Source organism: Hemitrygon akajei, chromosome 3 (genome assembly GCF_048418815.1).
Source record: "Hemitrygon akajei chromosome 3, sHemAka1.3, whole genome shotgun sequence".
Taxonomy (NCBI): domain Eukaryota; kingdom Metazoa; phylum Chordata; class Chondrichthyes; order Myliobatiformes; family Dasyatidae; genus Hemitrygon; species Hemitrygon akajei.
This window is the reverse complement of record NC_133126.1, coordinates 181,149,931-181,163,812: the sequence shown is the minus strand read 5'-3', so window position 1 is coordinate 181,163,812 and position 13,882 is coordinate 181,149,931. Positions and strand designations below refer to the sequence as shown.

At 40.5% G+C, this 13,882-nt stretch overlaps 1 protein-coding gene across 3 annotated transcripts in view; it reads left to right on the top strand.

Moving 5' to 3' along the window:
* LOC140725691 (sodium/hydrogen exchanger 9-like) overlaps window positions 1-13,882 on the top strand; it is a 531,897-nt gene that overhangs the window by 1,206 nt on the left and 516,809 nt on the right. For all 3 annotated transcript variants that reach the window (XM_073041518.1, XM_073041520.1, XM_073041519.1), the window contains exon 2: window positions 5,318-5,520. In XM_073041518.1, the coding sequence (XP_072897619.1) occupies window positions 5,318-5,520 (203 nt within the window). The remainder of the gene's footprint in view (window positions 1-5,317; window positions 5,521-13,882) is intronic.

Below are 13,882 nucleotides of genomic sequence, written 5' to 3'. Positions count from 1 at the left end.
TAAATAAGTAAAACAATTTGATTCTAAATTGGTGCAAGGGAGCCAAAGAGAAAAGTATCTATGTGTGTTTCTGCCAGGGGTGGTGGTAGTAGAGGCAGATACATTAGGGGCTTGTAAGAATTCTTAAATAGGCACATTGATGATAGGAAAATGTAGGAGGCAAAGGTTAGATTGATCATAGAGTAAGTTATAAGGTGAGCACAACTTTGTGGGCCAAAAGGCTTGTATTGTGCTGTAGTATTTTAGATTTTATGTTTCTTTATGAATTAGAAAAGATTCAAAGGCAAAGCCATTTCTGTTAACTAAGGGAGTCACAGAAGGAGAAACTAAGTAAAAAGTTTATATCGGAATTTATGGTTGAAATATCTTCAGACATTCTGTTAATATTAAATAACAGCAGGGTGAATTAAATACCATCACTAGAAAAAATAGTATTAACAAACCAGCAAGCCAAAGGCTAATATATACCCTAGCCCAGATGAAAATCAGCATTACAACATTGGCAGTATATGTAGAGACAGAAGTTTAAGCTTAACTGTGTCCCATTATTTTACTTTTTGTGAGCAATTCCTCTGGTTCCGCTGTTGCCCTCTCCTCTGCATTTTTCACTTAGGCCACCTAGATTTCTCTCCCAATTCTGATGAAACAACTGCCTCTCTTTCAACTAATACTGTCTGACCTATTGTTTTACTTTCTTGTGTTTTTTTCTTTGGAGGAAGGAAGCAAACACATAGTAACAAGTTTTCTGAAGGAAATAAAAATAGTCGGGAATGTAACTTGCAAAGAGGGTACGAGCTGTTTCCAGAGAGAGATTGAAAGGTTAAGGGGGTGGAAAGTAGATTATACTGTGGGAAAATATAAGTAGTTCATTTTGAAAGGAGATTCCCTATGTATAAACAATCTCCCTTAACAGTATTTAATTCAAAAGGCCAGCATATATACCCACATTCAATCTGGGCTAACCTGCCTTTGATTTTCTTGCAGTGCTTTACTTTGATTACAAATTGTATTTTTTCAGCTTATTAGGTGTTCAAGCAGTCAGGACACCAGAAACTGCAGTTATGAGACATCTAAAACAAAAGCAGAGGATGCTGGAAACACTCAGTAGGTCAGGCAGCATCATACAGGTTGAATACTTTTCATCAGAAGAAGCCAGCTCTGCCACTAACTAGAAAGGCTGGCTATCTGAAATTATTGAATTTGATTATTATCCTAAGGGCTTTGTCAGAAGAATAACTCCTCTTGCTTGAGTTTACTGTGGTCTTTTTGGGAACAGTTTAAGCAACCAAAGGTAGAGAGGTAGCACAGAGTCACTCTTGCAGACTGAACAGAGGTGATAAGCAAACCAGTCCCTTGAACTGCAATTGATTTCTCTAGTATAAAGGGAATCTTCTGTTCAAGATGGCGCCAGTGACCAATGATTCCTTGGGCGACATCTTCCAGATAGCAAATCTCTCCAATTATTTCATTTCTTCTACACCTTCTGCTTGTTCTTTTTGTCTTGTTTATGTTACGGAAACTGTTGGAGCCCATGATGTACAGTTTGGAACTTGATTGAAGGACCTAGCGCAATGCTGTGTTCGGAGAGCTGCTCCAAGGAGATCCGAGAAGGGGGCCCGAGTAGGACCCAGAGCTTAAGCTGACTCGTTGAAACGACTGAAGACTGGACATGGGATTGTGATTGACTCCATCTCGAAGCAGCGAGGAAGATTGAAGCATTGAGATGTATGTGGAGGGGGTTATTAATGGCTCCCAACAGAGGCCACTAGGGCGATCACAGTCAGCCTGGATTGGTGGTCACTCTTTACAGAATGACAATGTTTGTGCAGCCACTCACCTCGTATGATGATGAAAAGGTGTTTTCAATATTTTGAGATTTATATGATTATTGGACTGTACAGTGGGCCCTCCTTATCCATGAGGGATTGGTTCCGGGACCCCTCGGGGATACCAAAATTCACGGATGCTCAAGTCCCTTATTCAACCTGTTTCAATACGGTGGATCTTAGGACCCAGCAGAACCCCAGACCTTATTTCACTTGTCTCAGTGCAGTGGACATTAGGACCTGGTGGCAGAACCCTGAATCCGCAGTGTTTCTGTTCTCGAAAGTAATCACGATCACGATTGAAAATAAAGTGGAAATAATAAAACAATTGGAAAGAGGTGAAACGCCATCGGTCATTGGAAAAGCGTTAGGCTACGTCGGTCAACTATCGGAACAATTTTAAAGGATAAAGTGAGAAAGGCTGTGCCCCGATGAAAGCTACAATTATTACTAAACAACGCAGTGGTTTAATTATTGGGTTTTGGGTTTTTGATCCTCCACATCAACCCAGCATGGTGGAAAGCGCACTTGAAAGCAATCTGTCACTGGATCGAACTCGGGAACTTCCCGAGCCCGGCACTGAAACATATGTTCTTAAGTGTTTTATATGCATAGAAACGTAAAATATATGCTATATACTAAGACAAACGTTTGACTAACTGACGCTTATGTTTTAGATGTACCTGTTCCCATTTACTTAGTAAGAGAACTTTCCAACAGATTTTTTTCGAGCGTGAAAAAACTTTCCATGATAACCCATGCACATCCTCCCGTATACTTTAAATCATCTCTAGATTACTTATAATACCTAATACAATGTAAATACTATGTAAAATAGTTGTTATACTACATTGTTTAGGGAATAATGACAAGGAAAAAAGTCTGTACATGCTCGAACAACAAGTGCTGGAAGAACACTTCCGGGTTTTCGCAATTCGCGGTTGGTTGAATTCGCGCATGTGGAATTCGCGGATAATGAGGGCCGACTGTACCTTATATTGGTCTCCTTCAGTTTTTTGGTGTTTTCGTTTTTGTGGCCGATTGGTGGATGGGCGATCTGTAAATTTTTTTGTGTGTAATGGGGGAAGTTGGGGGCTTTGATGCTACTGTTGCTATTTTCTTCTACAAGTAAGGGGGCTGAGATTATTATTGTCGCTGTTCTTTTCTGCGAGTGAGGGGGTCAAAGAGTGTTTAACATTTTTTTCTGTGTATGAGGGGACTGGGGATTGTTATTGTTGCTGTTTTCTCTTTGGGGAGGGGTGGGGGGATTTGATGCTATTGTTGCTGTTTTTTTCCCTGTGAGGGTGGCGGATTTTGGAGTCCGCAAATTTTGCTGCTTTTTCGTACTGGAGGTGGGTGGAGTTCATGCCTTTTCTTTCATCAGTTCCTAAGGTCTTTCTGTATCTCATGGCGATCTGGAGAAGTCAAATATCAGAGTTGTATTGTACATGCATACTTTGACAATAAAATTGTAAGCATTTGACTAAGTTGGAAACTTAAATGACCTCACTTGGATGAAGCATTTTGGGTTCTTCATTTGGGTGATAAGGGAAGATTTACAAAAAAAAACAGGGCCAGTGTTGCAAGTCCTGCAGTTGCATGGGAAGGTGCATGGGAGGGGAAGTGAGCATTAGTGGAGATGAAAAGTGTGAACCAGGGAATCGTGGAGGAAACAGTTCCTTCAGAATACTGAAAAGGAAGGTCATATGTCTGGTGTTAGCCAACACCAACACTTTTTACATATTTTGCTTGTGTTGACTTCCACCCTGTCATAGATATCTGTTTCTTTGCTCTACATATTGCCTTTACCTGCCATTTAAGGCATGTTTGATTAGTAATTGTTTCTGGGACTGATGAAAGGTCATTGATCTGAAATGTTGATAGGCTTCTCGCTCTATAGGTGTCCCCTGATCCACTGAGTGTTTACTGGATTTTGCCTTTATCTTAGAATTATAAGTGGTTGAGTAAACATTTGAAAATGTATATCATTCTTTACTGTTAAAGATTCTTGTAGACCAGCAATAAACATATCTCATAAGTTATGTTTATTAAGTTTATGTTTATCTCATAAACATAAGTTCCCTCTGAGCCTCTACCTACTGTATTAAAAGTCTTATTTCCCAAGTCGGTGAACTCCCATCTGAGGGAAATGCTTTCTATCTTTTGAACCTGATTGGACCTCTCATAATTTTATGCATCTCATTTAAATACCCCTCTATCCATGGTTCCAAAAAAAAAGCCCTGCTTTGCATATCTGAGCATACAGATTTCAAAAAGTAGAAGGAAGTGTTGCAACTATGCAGTCTCCATTAAAGTTATCCTGAAAAATATACTTTGTTCTTTTATCCCACTTTTCGTCTATCCCACAGATTGTTCTAAAGCTCTGCTTCAATTTAGGTTATTTATTTCCAATTTCTCAGCTACAGTTTGGAACTGGATATTGTAAAGGAATTGGAGGTATTACAGGGTGAATCTATAAATGGATTGTAGTAACGTAGCAATAGATGTTGAGTAACAGAGAAGTTTGTGGGCACAACAGTAAATATGAAAATGCCGCCATCTAAAAGTTCCAAGTCACACATTTCAAAATTGGTGTTAACTCAACATGACAAGGTCAAAATGTTGAAACACACTGCCCACATTTGGAGGACACTAATTAGACCAAATGCAAAATTTCGACAAGGCTGCTCGCCACCACTTTCTTTTTGGCCATTGCCCGCAGTAATTGCCAGCCATGGCTCATTCCCCTGAATGAACAAAAGCGCTTGCTGATACAGTAGGTTACCGGCCTGAAGACAGTCACAAGAAATTCTACTGATGCTGGAAATCTTGAGCTACACACATGCATACAAAATGCTGGAGGAACTCAGCAAGTCAGGCAGTATCTGAAGTTAAGGTTTAAGGATGTTAAGAGATTAGTTTCATGCCATATAATGAAATGCACCACTTTTACATAAACAAGTAACACAGTCCTGAGATGTGCTGGAGACAACCCTTCTGGCATCAGCATTGCAAGCACACTACTCACTAACTGTAACTACATGTCTTTGGAATGTTGATGGGAACCGGATCACCCCAAGGAAACCCGCGAGGCTCTTTATTTCCCTCCGACGACAGTGTTCCTCCAGCATTTTGCGTGCGCTGCCTGTAGTCCACCTGGCTCACTGAACTTGAGTAACTAGTTCAAATGTTTAAATGCTAAAAGGAAAGCAATTAATGCATTGGAAAAGGATTGAGCTGGCAGAGAGCTGATTGACCAAAATGTGCCCCTTCTATGCTGGAAGCAGAAATGGAAATGCCATGAATTTAACAAGCTATTGAATATTGTTTTGTAATAGATTAAATGATTAATGACATGTATATGCAGAAGGATTGCTAGTTCCAGCCTGTAATAGTTGGATCCCATTTTTTGCCAGTTAGGTCATTTATATTTTCCATAGGACAAAATGTGGAAGTATACAAATTAGTTTATTTCTTTTTGATCTGCTTAGGCCTGATAATGGGACTAATCCTCCGCTATACCACATCATCCTCTGACCCTGCAAACAGCATTGTGTATAGCTGTGCAGATGTCACCAACAGTCCTGGCACTTTGCTACTCAACATTACAGACCAAGTGTATGAATATGCATACAAGCGGGAGATTGCCAAGCACAATATGAACAGCCAGCAAGGAAGCGAGATTCTTCAGAAGGTAAGGTTTTAATGCAGTGTCCATTACAAAGTTGCATTTTACATTTACAGAAGGTGTCTGAGAGTGTTTCCTGGTGTGGGTTAAGGAAAACAATGTATTAGAGATTGAACTATTACTAAAATTCAAATGTTGACTGAGCAGCTAAAATTAAACAAATTTTAGTGGTGCAAATGAATGATACCATGTAAAAAGGACAAGCTATTGGAGGGGACATAAAACTGTAAATGCTGGAATCCGAAGCTAAAAGGCTAAAGGAGCTCAGTGAGTCAGGCAAGATCTGTGGAGGGAAGTGAACAGTAAATATTTTGGGTTGAGACTGAAAGATAGAGGGCAGATAGCTGGTATATAAGAGGTGAGGAGAAGGTGTGGGGCAAGAAGGGTGATAGCAGATGAAGAGGGGAAATGCAGAAAAAGGGACAAATGTTGAGAGGATATAAGGGAGGCAACAAAGGGCTGCAGGTGATGGAAAATCTGATGGGAAAGGAAGGTGTCCTAATGCATGGAACCCAAAAAGGGAGTAGGTGTGGACAAATGAAAATAGTAGGGGGAGCAGATCCTATGGGTGGGGTGATGGCCAGATGGAATGTAGGAAGGAAGGGAAAGAAATGCTGATTGCGCATCTGGAGGGGTTTTAGGAGGAATGGGGCAGATCAGGAAAGGGGGGGAGGTATGCAGGTTACTTTTATTTGGGGAATTCACCGTTTATGTTGTTGGGTTGTGAGATGTTCCTCTTGCTTGTGTTTAGAACATCACCCTGGTAGTGGGGAAGGCTGAGTGCAGAGATGTTGGCATGGGAATGGGGAGAGGAATGCAAATGGCTGGCAACTGGGAGCTCCATGGAAGATGGAGTGCAGGTGCTTGACAAAACACTTGTCTAGTCTGCACTTGGTCTCACCGGTGTAGAGGAGGCCACATCACGAGCACTGAATGTGATAAGCCTGCTCGGAGGAGGTGCTTGTGAATCTCTGGCGGAGATGCCTATACCCCCACCACCTCCTTTATATTCTATCATCTGCAGTCCTTGTTGCCTCCACCTCTCAACCTTTACCACTACTTCTGCTCTTCCTTCTGTCTGCTTGCCTGCTCACTTGGATCCAACTATCACTTGCCAGCTCTTGCTCGATCCCTTCCCCTCACCTCTTTCTACTGGCTATCTCTCCTCTCTCTATGAATCCAGATGAAGGGTCTCATCCAGAGATATTGACTGTCCATTTCCCTTCACTGACCCTTCCTGACATACTGAGTCCCTCCAGCAGCTTGCTGTTTACTCCAGGTTCCAATATTTGCAGTCTCTTGTGTCTCCAATTACAGGTATACTGTATCCTTTGTTAGTACGTAATCTACTGTGCATCGGGTATGGACATTAATGCTTTTTAATGGATACACTTTGTGAGTGTGCATATGCCTCTTTGCATATCTTCACGTCCTTCTTTTGCATTTCTGTCAGATTTATGTATGTTCAGGCTTTTCCCATCAGAATTGTATTTACATTTATAATGAGTTTGTTCATCACTGAACCATTTGCTCAGGGATTTCTTACAAATTGTTCAAGAGGATATCAGAACAAAGTCCCTTATTAACTGATATTTCCCTCACTTAAGACTGGGGTTAAAATAGAATTAATTGACACAACATTATTATTAATAACTATATTATCCATTGAATTGTATATTGTGATCTTTAATTTCTTGATTGTAAATGTTTAAATGGAATTCTCACTTTCTCCTTAAAGATGTTATTTGGGCCTTCTAGTTTTGCCTTGGACTGTGATTCAGTCAGTTGAACTTGGATCTGAGCATGTAATATCTGAGGATAAGTCAGAACTGTTCAGGCAATGGCACTAATGGAATATCTTCTGCAGCTCTAATTACGTGACTTCATGGTCCTCTCAAACCATGCAGATTTAATACCTTATAAATTCTGGTTAAACACAAATCTGGTGTTAGTTCAAAGGTTTAAAGAAGCATTCCTAGTTTTCTAGACACAGATCCCTAATCTTGCTTGGCTTATTTTTCATAACTCTTTAAATTGTGTGTAAAATGTTGGCCAAACCTTCTGGACTTCATCCCATAGATCAAGGCAGAAAACTGACCACAGTATCATGTAAAACTTAACTGATATCTTGTGCAAGGGCAGGATAGGAAGTCTCAAATTTAATATCTAAGTTGCTGCTGGGAATAGCAGTGGTTGTGAACCATCAAATGGTTCAAAATTCGAACAACCACACTGAACTTCTGAAACTGCAAGGGACCCTGATGGAGGTTATATACAGGCCTCTGAGGGATAGCCAGGATGTTAGCTGTGAATGACAACGTGAGATAGAAAAGGCTTGTTAAAAGAGCAATGTTATGATTGTCATGGGGTACTTCACTAAGAAGGCAGATTGGGAAAATCAGGCTGATGTTGAATCCCTTGAGAGAGAATTTGTAGAATGTCTACAATGTGGCATTTTAGAGCAGCTTATGGTTGAGCCCAATAGGGGATCTGGTATTCTGGATTAGGTGTTGTGTAATTAACTGGATTTGATTAGGGAGCTTAAGGTAAAGATGCCCTTAGGAGGCAGGGATCAGAACATGATGGATTTCACCCAGCAACTTGAGAGGGAGAAGCTAAAGGTCAGATGTATCATTGTTACAGTGGAGTAAGGAGAATTACAGATGCATGAGTGAGGAGCTGGCCAAGGTTGACTAAAAGGGGACACTACGAGGGATGACAGCAAAGTGGAATTTTTGGGAGCAATTCTAAAGGTGCAGGATAGATGCATCCCAAATACGAAGTAGTATTCTAAAGGCATGATGACACAACTGTGGCCGACAGGGGAAGTCAAAGCCAAGATAAAAGCAAAAGAGAAGCCATATAATAGAGCAAAAATTAGTGGGAAGTTAGAGGATAGGGGAAGCTTTTAAAAATGAACAGAAGGCAACTAAAAAAGCCACAGGGGGTGGGGAGGGGAATGAAATAAAAAGGTAAACTGGCCACCAATATCAAAGTGGATACCAGAAGTATTTTTTTCAGATGTATATAGAGTAAAAGGGAGATGAGAGTAGATAATGGTCCACTGGAAAATGATGCTGGAGAGTTAGCAATTGGGGTTAAGGAAATAGTGGATGAACTGAGTAAGTATTTTGCGTCATTCTTCACTGTAGAAGTCACTAGCAGTATGCTGGAAGTTTGAAGGCTAAAAGGTCTGAAGGTAGATAATTTGGCTGGACTGGATGGAATATACTTCAGAGTTCTGAAAAACGTAGCTGAAGAAATTGTGGAAGCACTAGCAATGATCTTTCAAGAATCACTGGATTCTTGAGCGGTTCTGGAAGACTAGAAAATTGCAAGTGTCACTCCACTCTTCAAGAAGCGAAGAAGGCAGAAGAAAGGAAATAATAACATGAGAAAATCTGCAGAGGCTGGAAATCCAAAGCAACACACATAGAATGCTGGAGGAACTCGGCAGATCAGGCAGCATTTGTGGAAAAGAGTAAACAGTCACCGTTTTGGGCCGAGACCCTTCATTGGTCCTGATGCTGCCTGGCCTGCTGAGTTCCTCCAGATTTTGTGTGTGTTGCAATGGAAATTTATAGGCCAGTTAGTCTGACCACAGTGTTTGGGGAGATGTTGGAGTTAATTGTTAATGATGAACTTTCCGGGTAGTTGGAGGCACATGGTAAAATAGGCCAAAATCTTTAAGGGAAAATCTTATCTGACAAATATGTTTGAATCCTTTGAGGAAATAATAAGCAGGATAGACAAAAGGAAATCAGTAGATGTTGTGTACTTGGATTTTCAGAACACCTTTGACAAGGTGTCACACGTGAGATTGCTTAACAGGATAAGAGCCCATGGTATTACAGGAAAGATACTAGCACGGTTAGAGCATTGGCTGATTGACAGATGTCAAAGAGTGGAAATAAATGGAGCCTTTTCAGATTGGCTGGTGGTGTTCCGCAGGGGTCTGTGTTGGGACTGTTTCTTTTTAAATTGTATGTCAGTGATTTGGGTGACTGAGTTGATGACTCTGTGGCAAGGTTTGCAGATGATACAAAGATATGTGGAGGAGCAGGTAGAGCTGAGAAAACCAGGAGGCTGCAGAAGGACTTGTGCAAATTCAGAGAATGTGCAAAGAAGCGGCAAATGGAATACAGTGTCATGAAGTAGAAAGAATAAAAACATAGACTATTTTCTAAGCGGAGGGAAAATTCAAAAATCTGAGGTGCAAAAGAACTTGGCGTTCCTCATGCAGGATCCCTTACAGGTTAACTTGCTTGTTGAGTCAGTGGAGAGGATGGTAAACGCAATTTTAGCATTCATTTCAAGAGGACTAGAATAAAAAAAGCAAGAATGTAGTACTGAAGCTATATAAGGCACTGGCGAGGCCTCATTTGGAGTATTGCGAGCAGTTTTTTTTTACCCCTTATATAATATTAGAGGAAGATTCTGGAAATGTAAAGCTTTTCATATGAAGAGCCATTGATGGCTTTGGGCCTTTATTCACTGGAATTTAGAAGAATGACAGTGTTGGGGGGGGAATCTCATTGAAACCTATCGATTGTTGAAAGGCCTTGATAGAGTGGATGTGGAGAGCATATTTCTGATGGTGGGGAGTTCGGGACCAAAGAACACAGCCTCGGAATAGAGGGGCATTCAGTTATAATGAAGGTGAGGAGAAATTTCTTTAGCTATAGGATAGTGAATCAATGGAATTCACCGTTGCGGGTGACTGTGCAGGCCAGGTCATTGGGTGTATTTTAGGCAGAAGTTATTAGGGTCTTGAATAGTAAAGGAGTTAAAAGTTACGGAGAGAAGACAGGAGAATGGTATTGAGAGTTAAATGGATCAGTCTTGACACTGTGGGCTAAATAGCTTCATTCTGCTCCTATGTCTTATGGTCTTTAACTGATTTACGTTCACAACCTTTCATTTTATACACGACTCCATTTTATTTGCAGCACTGGCATCCATAATACTGCAGATCTGCAGTTTAAGAGGATATCTACCAGTTCCACTATATCTAGATCACTTGCAATTTACTCTCCCCATCTCAGATAAGAACGTATATGCGAGCTTGCAACTGTGATTGAAGGTGATGAAGGACACAGACCAAAGAAACATGAGCTTCTCCCAAGTACCCATGTTGCAAGTTGATGACAATTGCAAGTTTGCATAAAATGTTTGTACATTTTTGGACTGCGGATGTGTACACCACAAGGTGGGGGGGGGGGGTGGAGAAAGAATGAGAAGTCAAAACAACCTCTGGCAATTCAGTGATTAAAAGTAACTTGTGGAAATACCTTGAGCTCCAGGAAACTACAGCAAAACAAAATACTCTAAAAGCCACCCATCATTTTTACTTAGCACTATCAGCTTCCTTCAGGAACTTCCAATTTCCTCTTTAAATGTTTGCAGTGAATCTGTAGCCACTATAGAGTGAAGCTAAAGCTGCTGTAACATCTGAGCAAGGAGCCTGTGCTAAAGGTCAACAATCCTGGGGAGCTGAAAAGCCTCTTGACAGTGTCTTATTAGTGGTGTAAGACTCATAGTCTTCCTATCTCTGATTTGACTAATTGAAATAATCTGTACAAATTTTAAAGTTTAATCCTCTCATTATTTTAAATAGCTTTCTCTTGAGGGGATAATGTCTATTTCAGCCTGTAAGTGTGGCTAAGGGTTATTAATCTGTTTGTTTTTCAGAGCTTTTCTATCACCAAACAGATCCCACAGTGTAAGTGAGCCAGAACCGATCACCAAAGCCTTAGGAATGAATTTAATAGTGTTTGTAAAATTTATTTTATATTGCACAATCCCAACTAAACATCCTATTACTGTTTTTGCTTATTCTGTTGTATCTCTGTGCAGGTTGTGAGAACTTAGAAATTAGAATATAGCGTTGAAATTTGTCATCTGAGGGAAGAAGTCAGGTTCAAAAGTCATGGGAGAAAACAAAGGATCGTGATCAGCAAGAATTATGGTGACTGTCACTAGTGAAGCTCAGTACAAGTTTGTAGGCACATATAACTGATCAAGGCTTAAATGTAGGTGTCATGAAGAAACAGTTTGCAAATATCAGTATATTTGCTAGGAGGCCCACCAATGGAGTGGTTGGGTGGGCATAAATGTGGGCTAAATGGAATTCAACCTAGAAAAGTAAGGGACATTGAACTGGTGGTGGGGTTGAGGTGCAGTGATGGGGAGGAGGGATGTGTGCAGTACAGATAAGGAACAAGATAATAAATAGTAGGATACTGAGAAATGGTGGTATGAAGCTAGCTAGATAAGATGTCTTAGGAAGACATATGGGATATTTGCCTTTATTGATTGAGGCACAGAACATAAGATCAGGGAGAATTGTTTAAAATACAAACAGTTTGAGCAATTCATAGAATTGTGGCACAGCATGACAGAAAGGATCTGATAGCACCAGGCAAGAGAAAGAAGACTGAGGCAAGATTCCATTAATAAAATTATGAGAGAGCCAGACAGGATGAACACATAAAACCTATCTCCTTTAGCAGAGATGTTCTCAACTTGGGAGTGCATATACACTGTATATTTAGCAGATACAAGGCTTTGATGAGTGTTGAGGAAATAGACTTAAGCCAATAATTAGTGAGATTGGACTTTGTTGCCTGAAAGGCAGAAATCCTCATCTTATTTTAACAAGGGACACTTAAGGAATTATAACTTGCAGGGTTGTGGACCAAGAATGGGAAACAAGATTAACTGCTTTTGACCCTCTCTCTATGAAATGTGCTAAATAACCACCTTTCTGTGGTGTAGACCTCTATGATTTTGTTAATGAAGTTTCAATTCATAGCCATCTGTTCATTGATGTTTTACCATCGATTCTACTCGTATGCATTTAACTACATCTTGTCACATTATATATCATTTTGAAAGTTTGAGTCTGTTCACCAAGCACGTGTAAATTAGAGTATTTAGCTTTCTGTTTCTCAACAGTTATTAAGCAGCACTGGTTCTCCGTTCTCCTATAAGCCTGTGGATGTCTGTTCTTTATGTCTGTGCCAGAGCTTAGTCCATCACTGTTACTGGGGGATTGGCTGCTGACAACAGCTCACCAGAATCCTCTGTCCAGGGCCGGTCTTCTAAGTTATCCACAGATGTAGCCCATCTCATGACATCATAAGTCTTCTAGGCAAAGATCTTTCCTCGCCCAGGGATGAGGTCTTTGGAGCTTCTGTTGGTGTTTCTGTAGTTGGAGGTTTTTACAGGATAGGATTGCTAGGCCCATGCAGGTCCCTCCTCCTTTCACAGCTGGCCTTAGGACCTTTCATGGTGGAGTTATGTTCTGCCAGATCATTGACACTGTGGATGGTAACTAACCAAACAAACATCCTTGCTTTTTTTTTCCATAGATGCTGCCTGGCCTGCTGAGCTCCTCCAGCATTTTGTGTTTGTTGCTTGAACTCTATTTGTAATCTTTTTTCCCCAGAGGAATTGCAGCTGTTAATAACAATTCTGTATCTCTGAGAATAAAACAAATTTAATTTTCAGTGCAGAAGCAACATTGCAGTTTCCCAGGACCTATTATGTATTTTCACCTAATGAAGCGCTTAATCAAAAGCTTTCTCAACGTCCAAATGTACTGGGCTAGAATCTACCTGCTCAATACATTAAAACAAAAGTTTTGTGCTGCTTAAAAGTCTTTTTAATGTGAAAGGAATTTAGTACATTTTTCTGGGCATCTGGTGGTTATAGAAGCTTAGTGTACTCATTAGTGTGTTAATACAAGGGGGCTTCATTTTAAGGTGATAGAAGAAAAATATAGGGGAGGGTGTCGGAGGTAGATTTTTTTACACTGAGTAGAGGGTGCATGGAATACCCTGTAGGGGTGGTGGTAGACGGAGGTTCATTAGGGGCTTATTAGGGTTCATTAGAGTTTCGTGTTTTTAAAAAAAACCTCTTAAACAAGCATATGCTTGATAGGAAAATAGAGGGCTCTGTAGGAGGGAAGGGTTAGATTGACCATAGAATAGGTTAAAAAGTTGGCACAACATCATTGGCTGAAGGGCCTATACACTGCTGTAATGTCCTGTGTTCTGTGTTATGCTATTATTGGGCTAGATTTACATTTCTTTGGTGGTGCTTTTATGACAAGATGTTTGCCTAAATGATGTCAGTGTTAAGGGAACAACACCCCCCCCCCCCCAGTATACATCAAGATTGAGATTTGCAATAAGAGTGGTCTGAAACGATAGTTCTGTTTACTTCCAGAAGAGCCCTATTCCTATGAATGTAGATCACAGGTTAAAAGGCTGCAAAGACTGGGATTATATTGTGCACCAAGAGTTGTCAGAGTCGTCCCAGCCTCAGGCCATCAGTGCAGGAATGCCTCAGGACAATGGCTAAA